At 27.1% G+C, this 20,625-nt stretch overlaps 3 protein-coding genes across 3 annotated transcripts; all 3 read right to left on the bottom strand.

Annotated features, from left to right (window-relative positions):
- Positions 1-5,025: 5,025 nt before the first annotated feature.
- On the bottom strand, positions 5,026-6,717 carry OCT59_027405 (uncharacterized protein). Its single transcript, XM_066136940.1, has 2 exons — positions 6,436-6,717; positions 5,026-6,355 (listed from the first exon to the last, which is right to left on the bottom strand). Exons 1-2 carry the CDS (start codon positions 6,687-6,689, stop codon positions 5,152-5,154), a joined length of 1,458 nt encoding a protein of 485 aa, XP_065993373.1. The 5' UTR covers positions 6,690-6,717; the 3' UTR covers positions 5,026-5,151.
- A 10,420-nt stretch (positions 6,718-17,137) lies between these two features.
- On the bottom strand, positions 17,138-17,824 carry OCT59_027404 (uncharacterized protein; the record flags this gene model as incomplete). The annotated part of the gene is made up of 2 exons (XM_025325638.1): positions 17,138-17,470; positions 17,546-17,824. 2 exons carry the CDS (start codon positions 17,822-17,824, stop codon positions 17,138-17,140), a joined length of 612 nt encoding a protein of 203 aa, XP_025180219.1.
- Positions 17,825-19,532: 1,708 nt separating this feature from the next.
- OCT59_027403 (uncharacterized protein) lies at positions 19,533-20,583 on the bottom strand (the record flags this gene model as incomplete). The annotated part of the gene is made up of 2 exons (XM_025325639.1): positions 19,533-20,417; positions 20,509-20,583. 2 exons carry the CDS (start codon positions 20,581-20,583, stop codon positions 19,533-19,535), a joined length of 960 nt encoding a protein of 319 aa, XP_025180220.1.
- Between the last annotated feature and the right edge of the window lie 42 nt (positions 20,584-20,625).

Raw genomic sequence — 20,625 nt, 5'->3', positions numbered from 1 at the left:
GTATCCTATTATGATACGTTATTTCTAAGGAAAAAAAATCGTATAAAAACTTTATAAAAAACGTATCCAATTTTTTTATAGGGAAGCCTTGAATAAGGATAGAAACAATACAAACTTCGCATAAATAATTAAAACGTGTTCCTTGAACAATTTTCTCATAAATTAGTATATCTTCCCGTATGGTATAACTATCATTGAACAGCTATTCTAGAGGATCTATGTCTACAAAACAATTGATTACTGAGTTTTTAAGAGAGCAATGGAAGAAAAAAAGAATTGCCCGAAGTTGAACCTGTTTCCTGGTCATTTTTTATTAGGGGTGTTAAAATATCATCCAAAAAGCAGTTCGGTTAACACCCCTAACCATGTTATCCTGTAACCGCCAATGATAATGCTTATAACTATTTCCGTTTAGCGTGACATGTCCTTCGCCCTAATTATCTTTACCATCATCAACCTGATTATCTTCATCAGGCACCTGTTCATCATGCTTTTCTAAAAATGTTATAATATAGCTTATATCATATACAAAAAATGCATTTCTAGACACTTCTAGACCCTAGACACAAAGAATAAACTTCTACCTTGATCCTGTAATTCTTAACGCGCCAATACTCCTGTTAATTCTTACTTCAAAACCAAATGAGGTGAATCTATAATGATGTGAGTATAATCTTCAAGAGGTCGACCAAAATCTCCCCAGAATCCATTAAATTCTCCTGCTGTGAATTTGTCAGGTTATTGCCTCAGCAAGAATGAGATTTATAATAGCATCCTCCAGTTCGTTAGGCATCTCAGTTTTCCATAGAACTATATCTTACCTTATGAGGAAGTTAACATCATTCCCAGTATTCACTCGAATGACATTTTTTCCCGGTCTTGTATGAAGATGCAAGTCAACTCAATGTTCTCCATGATTCTGTGCTTGGTACCCATAATTAATAAAAGCTACATATTTATATTCTGATTTTCAAAACTTCCACTTTCCAAGTTAGTCACTACGGTTAAATCATATCCCTTTTGATACTTTCATAAGAAATAAAGTTTGTAGACCTTAACGATTGCAAAGTTTTCACGGACCTACAACAATTTATTCTGCTGGATGACCATGAAGCACTTATTTGTTTTTATTCCAGAAAACGTCTAGTATTCCTTCAGAAAATCTTCTTTGTTCGCATATGTAAGATAAAACTACTTAACGACAAACTTGCTGCTGCAAGAAGCTAACACAGATATTTGTGAATAATGTTATGTACAGATCAGGCGAGAGGTGATAATTTATATGAAAAGAGTATGTCCAAAGATTGCTGACATTTCTGTTGAATGTTGAGAATGATTTCTTTGACCTTATAACTAATGCGAAATTCTTTTGTATTCCATCAAGAATCATTTCAGCGATCACGATTTTTCCAGGAAATCAAGGTTTAAGTAATGCGAGAACTGAAGTAAACAGCAAACTACAAACACGATATCGGAAAAACATGCAAGTGTCATCACAATCACCGTACTTCCAAAATTTTCGTATATGATATATGATTCCTGGAAACATGTGTTGTGTTATATTTACATACCTGAAATACAATATTCTTACGAAGAAAAATACGTGGCGTTGATTATGTTGAAGCTATACAACTTATATAAGTTACACAGAATTTCCATATTCGGGATCAAATAGATTCAAAGGCTGCAAGACACATTTTTCTACACATCAACGAATATAATGTTGGAAGCTGCTGGTAACTCATTCAAAATCACAATTTAGAAATGTTTATGTCATGTTGAATTATTAAGATATAGACATATTATTTGTTTCTATACCCGGATATAGACTTTTTTTATGCCATACATAGCCTTACTGTCATTAATATAATACATACTCTCTATTCTCATGAATTACAAAATCCCGCGTTGTTTTTTGAATCTGTATTCTGTAAAACTAACCTCATTTGGTATCATGACCAGATTGCCAGATTATCAACATTTTACGGTAAAGGCGATGCGATAGATTGTAATTGATGAGTCACAATTAGAGATCTAGTTTTCACCGATCTATAGATGATAAAAGTAGCTTCACATGATGATAGATAGATAGTATCCTATAATTTATTAATAAAGACTGATATTTTACTAATTGTTCTCTGTGTATTTTTGTTGTAAATTGGTCGCTACAGGTGCACCAAGAAAGGCAGTACTGACAGACAATTCCAGAAATATATTTTGTAATAAAACCTTTTAATTTACCCTATATTTTATTTTTGTTTATACAAAACTGGTGGCATCTATTTCAGTTAAGATAACAACATGTAAATAAATAATCTATAAGGGAGTAAATCATATTGATCATGCATTATAAGCCACAATTATACATTATTAGTCATCATTAAGTTAACTCATATTACTAGTTTTAGATTAAGTAACTTATAAATTAATTGATGTAATAAATGTGACTCATACATGATCTTGATTTTTTTTATGAATCATAATAAATTATTATTAGTCACATAAGATTTTTACAAGTATATATACCCTTAAATTTTCTCAAATATTAAATCCAAATTTTCTGTATCAAATATTTTTCAAACACAAATATTTTTCAAACACAAGTTTCAAACAAATATTAAATCCAAATTTTCTATATCAAATTTTCTATATCAAATCCAAATTTCAATTCAATTTTAAAATTTCAATTTAAAATTAATTCAAAAATGTCTTATCAATTGTGTCCTAACATTATCAATACTGTTCTCAATGAAATTCCCCTCAACAAATGCTACCACCATTATCAACCAACTGAATCAACCTTCCAATATCTACCATCATTTGCCATATATATTTACATTCTTTTTATTATTTTACTCATGTCTACTGATATTATCAAATATATAATTATCCTAATTCTTCTTTCATTAAAACTCTCTTGTACTGTTACAATCTTCCTTCTTACCCCACTTCTTTCATTTTCCAATGTATTACATTCTTTTGAACATTTATTATTCTCTCTATCATTATCAATTCTCCTTTACTTATTATCTATATTATTATCAATCCTTCTCCATTTACTTTATTTTCTCAATTGCATAATTTATATTCTTCTTTTTTCTTATTCTTTACTTTATAAAATTAGTCTATTTTGTAAATACTATTCTACTTTTAATCCCACAGTAGTTTAGTCATCTTTTCTTTCATTATTTTCAATTGACATATTTTTCAAAATTATCTTATATTATGTAGCTAGGTCCATTGCTTACCAAATATAGCATGGAGACATAATCTTTACCCTTTGGTCAACTTGGGATTACTTGGCCATTCTTAGATAGATAATTTTTACAAGGGGATCGTTTGCATCGCCCTTAATTGGTGTCAGAGAGATCCTTTGTCTTGTAAAAATTTACCCTTTCTTGATCATTTGACCATTCTTAGATAGATAATTTTTACAAGGGGATCGTTTGCATCGCCCTTAATTGGTGTCAGAGAGATCCTTTGTCTTGTAAAAATTTATCTTTCTTTGATCATTTGATCTATCTCATGTGATTTCATTCTTCACATGTGATACCCTTTATTTTATTCCTTTGTTGAGTTCTTTCCTTAATAACTTATTAACTCAACAATTATCCATCACCGTTGGTTCCACAATTTCTGTGTCCAAGTTCAATTCTTGGAGGTGATTTTCTTACTTACTAATTAGTTTGTCTTCAGTTTTCCATTGGGTTTGGTATAGTGTCTTCCTGTTTGTTAATTTATTTCTCTGATTCATTGTAGTCCAGAGTAGTATTTTTTTGCGCAAATAATTTTTATTTTTTTTTATTTTAACATGATGACAGAACGAAGGTACAACATCATGTATCACTCTAAAATAAATAAATGTCAAAAGTGATGGTTTTGAGGTTGACATTGAAGGTTCTAAGATTATTGTTGTCTTAATTATTATAATTTAATTCAAAAATGCAACAATCAACATATTTTTTGAAACATATGATCGTTACTTTTATTTGCTTTTCTTAATTCAATATATTCTGTCTTTTAACCTTCCCATGCACACTCTTAAAAATAATTGGGTTTTAAAACAAAAAATCGAATTTAGTTAATACGAAAAACATGATCATAATATCGAAAAAAAAATTATAGAATTATAAAGGTATCAAACAACCATTGACGTTCTAATAAAATTTTTTTTGTCTTTTTATTTTTGTTAAATTCAATAAAATTATAGTATTGTCGCAAAATACAACAATAGTTGCATTCCTGATCCAGTCCCGGCTCAAGTATAGATTTTTTGGAATTTTATGATGATTAAACAGCGTTTACCATGGTTACTTTTAGTATTTGATACCATGTAATAGTTATTGAGTTTAACTCAGGTAAATATTTTATAAAGAGTACCCAAGTACCCGATCAGAAAGGCGAAATGTGACATCATTATGATTTTAATTTTACTAGTATTTATCATATTTATCAACAAAAATCCCAAAGATAAACTTTGATTCTTCTAAACACTATAAAATAATCTGTCAAATATTCAATAGTTAAAATATAAAATATATTTTTTTGCAACAAAAGTAATGTTGAAGCTTGATTAAATACTTTAATTTAATTTATTATATGGTCATTTAATTTTTCAAATCAAATTTCTTTGAAGCAAATTACTCAAGATCCTATAAAAATGCAGATTTTGATGTTAGTAATATTAGCATATTTTTTCAGCAAGCGTGAATGGATTTTTAAATAACTTTTATATCACACTCCTAATAGCTGTTTTTATGGATGATGTCTCTGAGAGAATAGTAAAACATGTAGTGTATGATTCTTCTATGGATATAAACCAGTCATTTCGCGGATTAGCCTTGATCTCATTACCATCACGGTAGAGTCGATTCCCTATTGCTTTTATTCACTTGAAAGATGAAACCAATACCTTAATTATAGTTTAAAGATATACAGATCATTAATATTGAATCATATATGTTATTGGTCAAACTCCAAAAATTGGAAATCAACATGTCAAGATACATTTATTCTCACAACACATTCATTTGCATAACCAGAATTTTTATTTTTAACGTTAAAAGAGTATAAAAAAAAACATAATAATGTAAAAAAAAAAGAACCAAAATTGAATATGTTATTCATGGGACGAATTTATACAAATAAACATCAATTTCTTTTGATTTGAAATACTTCATACTCCTCTACTAAAAAATTATCAGCAGTTTCTCTGATCTTATTTTCATAACTCCTTTGACTACAACTACCAATTTTATCACGTAAATTAAGGTCACTACCACTAAATGATGATCCATTCTCAACAGAGTTGTATGTAGCAGTTAATTCAAATTCAAACTTTACACGACTCAAAATGTGATTTTCAATATTATTATTATCCTTAAAAGAGAATATAAAACTATCTTTAGTAGCACCATAACTATTATCAGATTTCCATGCAACAGGATTATATCCTCCAAGAATTTCATTACTATCTTGCACTTTAATAATTGTTAAAGTATGGGATTGATTATCACAGATTTCATGAAATTTTTCAGGTGTAAATCCATCACGAGTTCCACGAAGTAATAACTTGAACTTTTCCTTAATATCTGTAGTATCCTTATAAATCCATCTTGTAAGCGCTAAAGGTAAGTAACCTGGATTATTCTCATCAATCCATTTTAAAATTAATTCAGCATGTTTGAGTGTGATGATATTAGAGTCAATATTGGTTTCTTTGGTTTCTTCAGGTTTGCCAATACTAGTTTCTTCAGATTGCTCAGATTGCTTAGATTGCTTATTAGGATTCATAAAATGAAAAATTAATTTATCAAATAATTCCTCTGATAAAATTTTTTTATAAGGATACACTTTGTTTAAAAATTCTTCAGAAGTTAAATTGTAAAAATTAATAAATGGAACATATTGTTGTATTCTATTCTTTAAAGTATTAAAATCATCATCTGAGAACATTTTAGGATCTGATGGAAGTTCCGGATTTCGAGTAAGTCCACATTTAAGTATAAATTCCCATACTTGAATTTCTTTAATTTGAAACTTTTCACTTTGAATAAGTGAGATCAAAACTTTTTCTGAAGTTGCAGAGTAATTTAATGATCTAAATATTTTATCAGGATCATTTGATATTAAATCATTACAATATTTTTGAAGATCCGAAAAAGAACTGTTTTCAAAACTCAATTCATATACGTCACTAAAATTTAGTTCTATCCATTCCGATTTGTTTTCAATCAAAAAGGATTGTAGAATATTAATAAATTCTTGAAGATTAAGTTCACTAGCGGAGACCAAGATTTTGATAATATATGGAGCATCATATTCATCTAAAGAAACTACTCCACCATAAATATACCTAAAAAATAAGAACGTTTCGTTAAACTGAAAAAAAAAGAAAAAAAAATATTATAAACAATAATAATTAAATTATCTCACCTTAAAATTATTTGAAAAGTTTCGGGTAAAATTTTTGGTAATTTAATATGTGTCAAAGTTCCATCATTTTTCTTTTTATAGGCTGACAAAACTCTTCGAAAATAATAAGAACGAAAGTATAATATGGCCATATGTGCTTTGAATATTTTTACATGAGGGTCGTCACCAACTTCAATAGTAATATCGTAATATTCATCATCATCCAAAATTTCAAGTAAATTTTGCGATAATTTTTGTAAAATATCATTAACCATTATAATGTATATAAATGACAATATTAACAAAAAAAAAAGAGAAACGATTAATTGATGTATTTGTTTGTGTTCCGTGTTCCGAAAGACGATCATTTATTAAGTTGGATTAAAAATGTGTAACGAAATTACGCAATCAATGCAGATAATGCAGATGATTTTCATTGGTCCACGCCATGATTATTATTGGTGAAAATTTTTATTTACTTAATACTGTACAACAGGTCTAAATTAATATTTTGATGATTTAAAGAAAGTACTCATCTCGTAATCTTATTATATAATTACAATTTCGAAATAGGATTAAATGATTTCAACTCACGGATTTAGGCACCATGATTTTGCCGATCGCGTAATGGGGTATTTATAGAAACCATGAAAAGTATTCAGATAAAATTTTTTTATTGCACTTTCGAAAAAGTATTATACGAAAAAAAAAAGTGAAAAATTCTTAGAATCTAATAAATTTATTGATTTGTACGCTAATGTAGTATAGGCAAATTACTTGAAATGATGGTAAATAATTTCGTTTGATTAAAATCATTTACCAATATAGTATAGTTTTATATCAGTCATGACAAAATTTAAGGAGCAAAATTTTTTTGTTCTAATAAAATTATGGTGCAGAATTGTTGATCATTTTAACTTGGTTTTTTTTCGGGCCGTATTTTTTCCGATTCATTGATCTGCATTTTAATATCAACTTTAGATGTCGAAAACATCGACATCTTTCCAAAGTTCTTGTTAGATTATTGTATAATATTATTTATAATTTATTACAATTTATATTAATTAGTTTATTGAATGAAAGCAACAGACAGAATTAGTTCAGTTCAGATCCTATAACTTTGTCAGATAGGTCAGATAATGATTTAAAATGATGAAAAATATTTTACAACACTGTTTGTTTTTAATTAGATTTTTTAGTTTATCATCTAGAGAATTTCGCAAAAAGTTGGAACATATCAAAAACTTTAGACCACCAATTCTATGAAGAATACTTATTTTGGAACCTAATAGTATGTCAAAAAATACAACGTTTAAGACTAAGAAAAATTAAATTAAGATTGGTATTTTCCAAATTATTGATTTAAAAATTATTGATTTTAATATAATTTCAACATTTCAATATTAGTTAATAAGTGGTTATTAATGATGATTATTATATGGAATCATACCATATCAGATATAGATTTGAATTATTGTTAAGAGGAAGTCGAGATGGGCTTATTCCTAAAGATTTCATGATTATGAGATGGTAAACCCAATATATATGGATGAAACTTATGATAGCTTTATGTTTTCTGTTAAAAATTAGAATATTAAAGATACAATCTTAAGTAATGTAAAATATTTAGATTATAGCCATAAATGTGGTCCGAACTTATCATAACCTTTTATAAAATTTTCAATTCTGATGTAGTCGTCATCCGAGATGTTGGATAGTATTTGCATGTTTAAATAATGTATTTTCAAATATTTCGCAAGATGATTCAATGTATTACAATCAATCAATTTTGCAATTCCAGCATTATTTTTGTAGATGATTCGATCACAAGATCTTTAATAGATTGACGAATTTCTTATAACCAAAACAAATCATTCTTATCTATAACAGTACTACAATTAAGGGATTCTAATTCTGAAAAGAGATGTTTGGTTCCAGGAATAAAATGTATTTGATAATTATGTGAAAAGGGTATAAAAAAGTGTATTTCTAATCACTGATAGAGATTTTATAATACGGTAAGAATTATCAATAATTTTTAAAAATTACTTTTAGATCCATGATTTTAAATAATTACATTTAATAATGATTTCTCATTTCCCGGTTTTAATAAATTTTAAGACTTAAGTAAAGTATCCTTTTATTATCATATTGTAATTCTTCAAATATCAAATATAGAACATCTCTATTTAATTTTGGTATTTTTCCTTTATTTTTCTTTTTATTAGAAGAAAGAAGGAATAATTCTTGTTAAAGTACGTAAATACTATTATCATTTTGTGGCATGTTGCACAATAAAATTAACTAAAAAAATAGTAATTACATGACAAAAATCATCATGTGAAGCAGTTTTCAACCTAACGAAAGATATATTAGATATATATGACCATGTTAGAAAAATATTCCTTAATTCTAAAACAAACCAGCTATTAATAAATGAAATTCCACATACTCAAATTACAAAGTTTAAGTATGTTGCAGAAGGAGGATTTGGTATTATCTATAAGGCGACTTGGTTAGGTCAAGATGTTGCTGTAAAAAGATTTTTGAATTCACAAAACATCAGTAAATATTTCTTAAACGAGGTAATTGATTTTTGCTATCGGTTTATTATATCTATATGTTTTATTACATCTATTAAATTAATTTTGATAATTAATATACATATATATATTTAGGTAAAAGCACTTTTCCAATGTTATAGTTTGGAATATATCATTGAAGTTTATGGTATTACACAAGATATTGAAACAAAGGATTTTATGTTAGTAATGAAGTATGCAAGCGGTGGAGATCTACATAACCATTTGCAAAAGAATTCTAGTGATATTGCATGGAAAAAAAAACTGCATACTTTATGGAAAATTTCAGAATGGTCAGTATTTGTGTTATTATTTTTATTAATTATTATTTAAAATTTATAAAATTTATAATATTAATTATTATTATTTATTTATTTTAGACTAAATGTAATTCATAAAACCATTTTATACATCGGGATTTTCATAGTGGAAATATATTGTTAGCGCATCAAACATGGTTAATTTGTGATTTAGGATTATCATTACCTGCAAATTATAGTTTATTAAATAATGAAGTATATGGAGTAACACCCTATATTGCACCAGAAATATTTAAGGGTGGTGCAATTTCAAAAGAATCAGATGTTTATAGTATAGGTATGATTATGTGGGAATTAACAACAGGTTGTAAACCTTTTGCTCATATTGATCATGACGTTGATCTGATTTATAAAATTATTGATGGGAAACAACCTGAAATTACAAAAGATACTCCTGAATGTTTTGCTAATTTAATGAAAAGATGCTGGGATTCTAATCCTTCAAAAAGACCTTTAATTACTGAAATTATAGAAGGTTTTAATAATTGGTATCATAAGAATAAATATGTAGAAATATTCAAACAGGCAGAACAAAAAAGATTAGAATTAATACAGTTGAAACAACTTGGTCCTGAATTCAGTGAAAAACCACATTCTGGTGCTGTATATACAGTACTAGTAGACCACTAAGCCATATGATTTCTAATTTATCTTCAATGAGATCATTTAGTATAAAACAAGGTATGTATTATTTGCTTCAAAAAAAAGTTTATGTTTGAAATTAATAGGTATTTTTTATTATTTTAGATAATATATTAATTGAAGACAATGGAGGTAAGTTACTGAATTATATAAAATGATATTATGAATAGTTAATTTTAAAATCAGTTTAAATATAATACTAAGGAACAAGATCTTGATATAGAAATAAGGTATTGATATTAAATTATACTGTACAAACTTTAAGTGTGTATTTTCTAATTTTAGCATTATTTTATCTTAATAAAATACAATTTTTATTAGTGAATCAAAAAAGCGTAATATTACTAAAGTATTACAAATTGAAACTTCAGATCAAGGTAAATATTAAGGCTTTATTAATTTATATAATAATATTGAATAACAGCTAATATATTGATTTATTGTAGGAAAGCGTTTTAAAATTGATAATTAAATTAATAATTTATGGATTTTTATTTGATATGTTTCATAGTTTTATCCATTTTATATAAATAAAGGACGTTTATTAGCTTATTGTATCACGTGATTTCAAAATATTTCGATTGGCTAATTTTGTTCATTTATCAAGAATGAAAAAAGTATTACTGCATATAACAATTACAATTTTTTTTAGCTATAAAAAAAGACAAATAACAGTCATTAGATATTGTTGAAGCAACAAAAAAAAATATATATATATGTAATAATATTTCTAATTTTATATATTTATAAAAAGTATAAACGAACCTATTTTTAATTAGATCATTTCTAATAGTTAAAATAACGAAAACAAAGATAATTACATCCCATGCAAGCATCTCTAAGAATTAAGGGTGAAGAAAAACAAAAAAAAAATGAAGATCAAGAAAAATGAGAAGGAAAAGGAAATAAAAATAAAAAACGTATAAAATTGAGCTGACAAAATAAATAGTCAACCGAAAAGAATACAAAACAAAAAAGAAACAAAACAGAGCTCAACTAAAAAATTTGCATAAAGCAAAAAATACGATAAACTATTGATTGAACTATTTCCAGTTTAACTTTTTAACTTTTACATGTTATTTAGTATAGGAAAAATATCAATAATAATTATGCAATTGTATGATAGTATAAAGTAATTCCCAACGTGATACAATATCTGTCGTAGCAGTCAAAAAACCACATCCTTTATCTTCGATGTTCCCTAATGAGTAATATATTAACCCTACTGACTACTGTTCATTTAACCTCAATTCTATAATAATAACATGGAAAAACGCTTTTGTTTATGCCATTTCTTCTTTTTTGACGCTTCCTTATTGGTGCATCATAATTTCATTAAATAATAAATTGTTTCTCTCTTACATGCAATAAAGAAACGAGCATTTTTTTTTTTTTAAAAAAAATCTCTTGCTTGACAATAAAAAGCGAAAATATTATCCAAATGTCTACAGATTCAAATAAATCCTCAACTTCAAATATAACACTCCATCATCTTCATCTCAAGTTTAACCTTCATATAATAAAGATAACGATTATAGTGGCGTTAATGAAAAGGAAGCAAATGGATTCAATATCTTGGAATTCAGTAGCATCCGGCGGTGCTTATCGCTACTCCAACAAAGATGGTTCTTATGATTATTATCAAAATTCCGACGGTTCGAAATATTTATACCGATGGAAAAGGAAATTCTTATTACGAAGAATTTTAAGTATTATATTTTTCGATAATGAAGTTTCTGTTATTTTTTTTTGACATGCATTCTTTCATTTATTTATTTTTTCACGACGTATGTACTGCTGTATATCATTTTAGAATAGGCAGTAACGACTACTTTTGCGCATACCATCATTGGGGGTACTTTTAAAATTTTGATTATAGAAAATTTGATTGTAAAAACCATATCTAGTAAGTTTAGAAAATTTTTATCAATGAAATTTTTATAAAAGTACATTTATGTCACTAGGTACACAATTCTGCTCGCGCAAGTGTAAGTGTGTAACTCGCTAACACAACTTTTTTAGAAACATCATAATGGTCATATTCTATGCAATAAATTAACTAAGTTACTTATTACAGTATATGAAAGAACATCGTGATCAAAACAATGTGTAATAATAAAATCATCGCCTACAAAATATTAAACATTCTATAAAATCAATAACGCAATTTGGTTATATTGTACAAAGCGAGTTTCCTGTTTTATGATGTGTAATTAGGGGTTATTATTTTTTTTTTTGTAACTGAACGTGTGAAAATTTCTTTATCCCATCATAAAATCTCTTACTTACGGTAAGAAACGAAAAAAAAAATATTATTCAAATAATTTGTGATACAAAATCATGTCTACAAACCCTAATACTTTCTCAACTTCAAATAATAATTCTTCTTCTCAAACTTAACCTTCAAATAGTAACGATAACGTTTATAGAGACGTTAATGATTAAGGAAATAAATGTTTTGTATCCCAGGTCTTTAGATAAGTGAAAACTTTCGTAGGGTTTAGAGACTCATCGTGGAGATACACCAGTTTCTGGCGGTTCTTATCATTACTCCAATCTAGATAATTCTTGTTATTATCAAAATCCTGACGATGAAAATGGCTTTTCTAGTTACAAAAAATACAAATCAACTAGAATAATGGAATTTTTTTTCCCCAATTGAATTGCTGATCCGTATTCTTTATAGTTAAGACCCGCTTGATCGGCAAGTCATGTACATTCCAGTTAATGAAATTTTAATCGGATTTTTTCGGTTCCCTTATTTTTAATTTTCATTTTTTTTTCTTGGAACGATCTTTTACAAATGGTTCCTTCTTTTTTTTTCAAATTTCCTCTTTTCTCTTTCAAAGCACCAACCTTTTTCTTTTCCTTTTTTTTTAAAAAAAAAAAAGTTTCGTTTTTTTTCCTCTTTTTCATTTCACCATTTAGATTTGGGTTTTTTTCCAAAACCGAAAAATTATTATTAGTTTTTTTTTTTGACCATATTATTAATTTTTTTTGAATTTTTTTTCGGTCTTTTTGAACCAAATTATTGTCCTTATTTTCAGAATTTTTTTCGGTACTTATTTTTTTTTTAAAACCGATTTCTTTCTTTATCCTTTTTCTTTTCCCAAATTTTTTTTTCTTTTTCTTTCGAATTTTTTTTATTTTTTCTTTCTTTTTCCTTTTCGGTTTCTTTTTTTGACCCGATTTTCCTCTTTGTCCCTCCCCACAAAATTTTTTTTTTTGTTATTTTCCGGTTGGCTTTTTTCCAATCCGAAAAATTTTTTCCCTTTCCTTTTTGGTTTGGTTTTTTTTCTTTCAAAACCGAATTTTTTTTCCCGAATACATTCTTTCACCATTTAGGTTTGGATCGGTGATCAGATCAATGTTGCTGCGTCACGGCAACTGCCTTTTTTCCCGATTCTTATTATTAATAATAATATTATTATTTTTGTATCAAGCCCAATATAAATAGACTAACACAATTACTTACTGTATTTATTTATTTTTTGTGACAATAGATCGTTATAATTAATTTTTCTGAGAATTTTTTTTTCATATTAATTAGTGAGATTCTCTTTTCTAGAGGATGTAATTTTTTAAAGCTACAATGGAATTTTTTAAGATAAAAAAAAATTTTTTTTGTAACAATGTAACAATAAACTACTTATACAAAATTGTTTTTGTAATGAATTTATAAATTTCACAGTACTTTATTATTTACGAACTATTGTAAAAAAAAAATTGCGAATAGATCGCTTACATAATGTAAATGAGAAAATATATTATTCAATGACTGTTAATGTTTGTTATTGTACAATATTTTGTATTAAAGCTTTAAAAAATTTCGTAATATCTTTTAATAAAAAAAGTAACATCAATAAGCATATTTTTATTGTTGTTTTATTAACTTTTAGAAAGTAAATAACTTTTTTTATTAAATTTAAAATTTTAAAAAAAGATTTCTTTGTTTCATTGTTACATTTTTGAATTTTATATTATTTAAGATCACTTTGCCCTTTATTTCGATTCCAAATAAGGATAAAGTGGAGCCTTCTTCAACTTCAATATTTTCGAATTTGGTATTTTCAATCGTAATGATATCACAGTCATCACTTGAGCGCTTCTTTACTTTTCTGTTCACATACAATGTAAACCGTTTAATTAAAATTTGTTATATTTAGTAGTAATATATTATAAACTGAACTTCTTGCTAACTCAAGTGATGACTTTGTGTAATAAAAATTCCTAGAGTATCAGGAGGATAATTTGATAATCCTCCCTGAATAATTATTGACTTTAGTATTAGATAATAAATCTCTAACAAGGTAGCCATTTACTTTGTCCATTGTAAAATTCTTGCATTGGACAACGAATTTTACTCCTCCTCATATTTTTCTGATGAAATATCTTCTTTACAATATTCTTTTATTTGTCCAATAACAATTAAAACATAGGTTCCTTCTGAACTATCAAAGCTCCAGATTCAATAAGACGATTACTCCAATTAAATCAATTCCGCCACCCCATTAGGATATTACCCTTACTGGTCTTGTAACTTGTTTTGAAATAAAAAAATGAATGAATGAATTGTATCATCATTGTTGCCATACAGATAGGCCTGATTAGACCAACTGCACATATTTATAGGACAGTATAATACGATCACGCTTTAGGCCCAGTTCGACCACTCTTCACCACAAAACACAGTATACCTTTATATATAGGCCACCAGACTCAGCACAGTTAGACCATCAACATTATCTGAAGTAACAACTCGAGAAATTTTTTTGAATGCCTGTCAACAGCTTTGACGTAATTATCCCCTTCTAGCTGTGACAAGAACTTTTCACGAAAATAACTTTGGTATACGTTTTCTTCATCGGCTGTTGGCGGTGTAGCGAAAGAAAGAAATTTTCTTGCAGGTTCAAACCATAAGGTTTGACTGATATATATACCATAGTGAGGAAAGGCTATGAAGTATAGCCATATCATATTTCTCTCAATATTTCATGAAAACATGAGAGCAAGCTTGTATTGTCTTGTAATATGTTTTGACCCTCTTCAACCCTCGTAATACGTTGACGCCATATACAGATCACGCATTTTTGTGATATTGATATTGATATCAATATTTCAATATTATGAACAATGGTCATTTATATAGAACAAAAAAAAAATTTGATCATGATCTGCATCAAAAATCCGAGAGCTAACCATATATTAACATCAAGGAAATATTTATTATTCGTATATATTGTTCAGGAGGCCAATTTTTGTGATTAGCTGAAATAATTTATCAATATATACATATATATATATGTATCCATATTTTATTAAAAATATATCTGATATATCCGAATTTTTATTAAAATATATATCTATATTATCCGGATTTTATTAAAAAAATATATATACCCGAATTTATTAAATTTATTTATTAAAAAAATATTATATAAACTAAAAAAAAACATTATATGAATTTATTTATTAAAAAACATTATACGAGTTTATTTATTAAATATACGAATTTATCCATTTTATTATATGTTTTGGTAGAATTAAAAAGGCGTTATTTTGCGTTACTTTAATTATTCCTTTCTTTGTCCTTACTAAATATAATAAAGTCTAAATTTCGTATCACGGTAACACATGAACAACTTTAGGTCTCTCGCTGCGCCATTAAGACCCATAGGAAATCAGGTCCTTCGTTGTACGCATTTCTTCAGGGTCGGAATTAAGATAGTGTCTGTCATTACCTAAAAAAAGTAATAAAATTTGACCCGGATTATCCATAAAAGTCAAGATCTACATGATTATTTTGCGCAAACTCGGACTTGATCTTATTATTCGGGCAAATAATTCCGAGGGTTGACAGATAAAATTTTAGGTTATACTAATTTTCGCCCATTGGATCTGACGTGGAATTAGCTCGTATTACATATAATAACGACAGAAGACATGGTCCGGATGATTACAAATGATTACAAATCTAAAAAAATGATCAGTCGGTCAATGGAATTTTGTGGCTAAAATTAACACTATCAGCAGATCAAACATACGTGGAATTTCGTTTCCCATACCTAATTTTTACAAATTAACAAAGAAATATGAATATATAAGCGCGTTAAAACATTTCTTTATGTTGTTTATATGCATTTTCTGAAATTGATGCTTGAAGTGCAGAAAATAAACAATTTACTATAACTTTATTTGAACCGATGGCAGCACATTATGAATTTTCTTTTCATTTATATTGAATTTAATCCTTCCCGATAAGGAATATAAAGAATTTAGATCATCTTCAATTTTGGGATTTAATTAATAAACATTTCCATCATTCCAGTCATAACTCAACAAAATTTGTGGATGCCTAAATACCATGACGGTTAGTAAGTAATTATCATAGTTCGAATTAAATTTATTAGCCTAAAAGTAATATATGTCCCATTTTAATTTTTAAGTTTCAATATGTATAGTAAAAAACTGGGTGAGTTAAATATTTGCAAAAAAGTTACAATATTGATGTTTCACCTTGTCTATTCTAAAAACAGGTTCGTGTTAACGTTGTTCATTATGAAATTACATATATTTTAAATTTATTAATGTTTAAATATAAACTAGTCATGTGAATAAAAGTTTATGATTTATTTAAATTATAATTTCTGGTCGTGAATGTAATTTGGAATAAAAATAAGAACTAAAGCTGTTAAACATAATTTATTTAAAAATTTCAACAAATTTTATTTTCAGTCTTTGTAATTTCATTTTATTTACCATATATTTATTTATAATTTAAATTTAGTGCGTTCACATTTTTATTTTACCATATGTAATTATCTAGATAAAAAGACGTAAAAAAGCTATAGTTAATACGATCAACATTTTAATCCACGTAATTTTTAATGCATAATTGAAATATCTTATAAAAATAACGGTTAGTTAAAAAAGATCAAAAGAGCTTCAAATTTTATTAAATTGTTAGTTTGACATTATAAATTTTAAAAATACAAATTTCAATATAACAAATTTGTCAACAATTTCATATGTCGAATAAAAAAAAAGAAATATAATCATAAAATATAGACTATAAAGGAAATAATGATATAAAAAGACGAGAAGATAATTTTTGCCGCAGCAAAGTAGGGAGTTCAGTAAACTTCCTTCTGTTATTCCAAAAAAAACTTACTCGTAGAATTAATACTCAATCTTGAGATTTAATTTCTGGCCATCTTGAATCAATCTTACAGTAGCTTTTGTGACTCCACTTGGAAATTGCAATGTTAGAGGCTTTCCAATTATTCCGACATCGGAAATAAGTTGTCCTATTTCCAAATTCTCATATGCTGCAACAAAATAGGTTGGAGTGATTTGGAAAACCTCCTCAACTCCTCCATAAACATTAGGAATGACCGAAGACAATGAATCATCCATTCCGATACCGACGTTAGCCATTTCATTAGATTTGTTGGTAATTGTGATGGTACCATCTTGCCCTGAGGTACCTGATTTCTTGACAACTTGAATGCCCTAAATGTTCAAAATTTCAAGTTATTAAAGAAAATTTATCGCGTTAAGAAATATTCGAAAACTTTGATTTCTTACACTTTCATCGGTGATATCAAATTGGTCTTTAAAATCCGCTCCAATTGATTGACTGCTAGCATATATACCAATACCTCCTTCATCATTATAATTACTAAGAACAGCTGAATAGGTAATAACCCACTCAACAGTTGCTTGTCCGCCCATATATGCACCGGCTTTTTTCCATGCAACTGATTTTAAGCCAGGAAGGTCGGGATACTGTTGATAAACACAGAATTGAACAACAGAAGGTTGGGTGCTTTCATTTTTAAATGTAACAAAGTATTTAGTAGCCATTTTGATTAACTTGGTTGAAGTATCGAGCGAAATTAGTGCTTATTTATATGTTTTTTTCTTTCTTTCGCAATACGCAAACAAGATGTTCCAAAAACTTCGATCTTCTTCTATCAGCAATCTTCTAAACATTCCTAGTAATTATATATTAATATGTAATCTATAGCCAATTTTAGTAATTATAATCATGAAGAAAAATTTGCATCATAGCCCAGACTTTAAATCTTGATAACGTCGTTATTATATATTACTGTTTTAATTAAAGTAATTAAGAAGTTATTCGGATCTATTGCCACTATAGATAAAAGATTTTTCTGGATTTACATCGGTTTATTCCTTTTTACATATTTTGACTTTATGTTGACAAAAAAAAAAATGTGGCATGATATTTTGAAGGGATTTCATATCTTATTATTTATTACCAATTTTAGTCAAATTGATTCGGATATAACCTCCTCATTATAAATAATTAAAGGAAGGATTTACATTAAAAAAAAATTTTTTTACCCAAATTTTGTGATAATAAACAAATTTATTCCTTCATCAATTATACTTTTACGTTAAATTCATTAATAAATTTTTTTTAGTAATTGTAATCATCAAAAAGAGTTACAAAGTTGTATGTTCACCCGGATTATCATAATTATTACCCTTTTATGTATAGTGATTTATACCATTTTTATACAATTGATTAATTTCAAATTTAACCTAACAATAAAATTAAATTATTATTAGGAATATAAATTAGATATTAATTTAAATTTTTAAGGTTGTAAAGGAAAAAAAGATGTAATCACGTGACTATACCGATTGAGTTTCAAATAAAATCTATTTTACGCTACTTAGAAAGTTCTTATCTTATTCACCTTATTTTTTCAGGAATCCCGTTAATGTAATAAAAAAGCGGATAAAAAGCACAACGTCATGACGTCATGTGTTAATTGATCCGAGTCATCACACAATCTTAGAATTTTTTTTTTAATAAAAAAATTTTAAAATGAAAGTATTTGATATAATCCTAAAGAATTGTAATATTTAATACATCAACAATCCACATTTTTAATTTATTTCTCCCATTTTGAAGGTTATTAACGAAATTATGTTGTTATCGAAGTTTTTTTTCTTGTTTAATAATGATAAATATAAAAAATAAACTTTTTTAGGTATTTTTTTAATTTAATTTTTCAACTAATATTCTTCAACAAACTTTATTTTCATATTCTTGTTCTTAAAAAATTGTTTATTGGGACTTGAGATACAGTAATGATGATAAATTCGTAAAAAAACTATCTGATTTCCGTAAATTGTTTAATATGATGATTATTTTTGCCGGTATCATCTATCTGTTCAAATTTTACCAAAATTTTAAAATAATAAAATTCTGAACTATTTTTCTCTCGTTTATATTGAATTAATTGAATTTTTCTTGACATGAGTAAATCTTAAAATTCAATGATCACATTGCTTTTTTTCCTAACAGCGGCGTTAGCGAGATTTTAATCACATGATCCTGCAATAAGATTACCCGGTTTTTCCAATTTGTTCAATTGTTACAAAATAAACGTAAATACGAGCATGATACACACAGAGACTAATTTTTATGACGTAAGAAGCGTGTATAAAGAAATTTTTTTTCTTAAAAAAATAACGTAAATAAAATTACAATAATTTTTTAAATCACGACAGATTCTTAATTTGCTCTAAAAGTTATTTATCTCCATATTTCTTTACAACATGATTGTTTTGGCTCTAACGTTAATTCTAAATCCATAACTGAACATATGTTATAGAAGGATAAGTGTATACTCTCAAGTATAAGAGCTGCAAGTGCGTTAGGTGTGAATGATCTTGATTCACGCAAACATTGTAAATACACATCTCGTGTTTTCGTTCCTATATATAAAGAGAATGGTACCGCAGTGAATCTTGATAAGAGATAACTCAAAAGTAACCTCGCTACTCTTCCATTTCCATTCATAAAAGGGTGGATACTTAAGAAATGAGAATAAAAGCACGCTCCAAATTTGACAGCTTCCTCCAGCTGTAAATCTTCTTTCTTAAATTTTTCTCGACATTGACGGAATAGTTCATTCATACGGTCTTCTATCAAATATGGAGACATATAAACAAAGTTTTCTTGTGCTGGCATAACGTATTTTATTCTATACTGGCCTGCATTATCGATCAATCCATTGCATATATGTTGATTTAACTGTTTTGCAAGCAAGGGTGTAAAATTATCAATTGAAAGTTTGGGAAAGAACTTGGATGGGAAAATACTAGTAATAGCATCATTAAGATTTTGGATTTTTTTAACCAAACGTAAAGATCTATCAGGTTTCTTTAACTGCTGTTGTACAAATTCAATTGTGAGATCAACGTCACATTCAGAAGAAATACATTCTAAAAGATAACGTTCATGATTAAGATCGAGGTATCCCTTCCAAAATAATTCATTATTTTCATGATCAGAAAGTGATAATAATATGACGTGTTGTAAATGTTTGATTGAGGAGATAAAATATTCAACATTTCGTTCATCATAGGAACTCTTCCACCAAGGTTTGTTTAAAATTTCGAAGTTAGAATGTATCATCTAGTAATGAAATTATGGTTTTTTTAAATGATTATTGCGGTTATTGAAACTCATTAAGGACTTAAAAATTAACAAAGTATTATAAATATACCTTAAATTTACGACGGGTGACTTCCTTTTCGTTCATATCTTTATTACCTTCTCTTATTTGTTTTGATATATCCATTTTTTGTACGAAAGAGTAAGAAAATGCTGGAAAAAAAAATTT

This window comes from Rhizophagus irregularis, chromosome 7, assembly GCF_026210795.1.
Source record: "Rhizophagus irregularis chromosome 7, complete sequence".
NCBI lineage: Eukaryota > Fungi > Glomeromycota > Glomeromycetes > Glomerales > Glomeraceae > Rhizophagus > Rhizophagus irregularis.
This window is presented reverse-complemented; position numbering and strand designations above follow the sequence as displayed.

What these genes read in the sequence shown, in the direction of transcription:
- OCT59_027405 (XM_066136940.1), bottom strand. Translation starts at nt 6,689, where the DNA reads ATGGTTAATGATATTTTACAAAAATTATCGCAAAATTTACTTGAAATT. An exon ending in ACTTTTCAAATAATTTTAAG is followed by an intron (nt 6,356 to 6,435) that starts GTGAGATAATTT and finishes CTTATTTTTTAG; the next exon opens with GTATATTTATGGTGGAGTAG.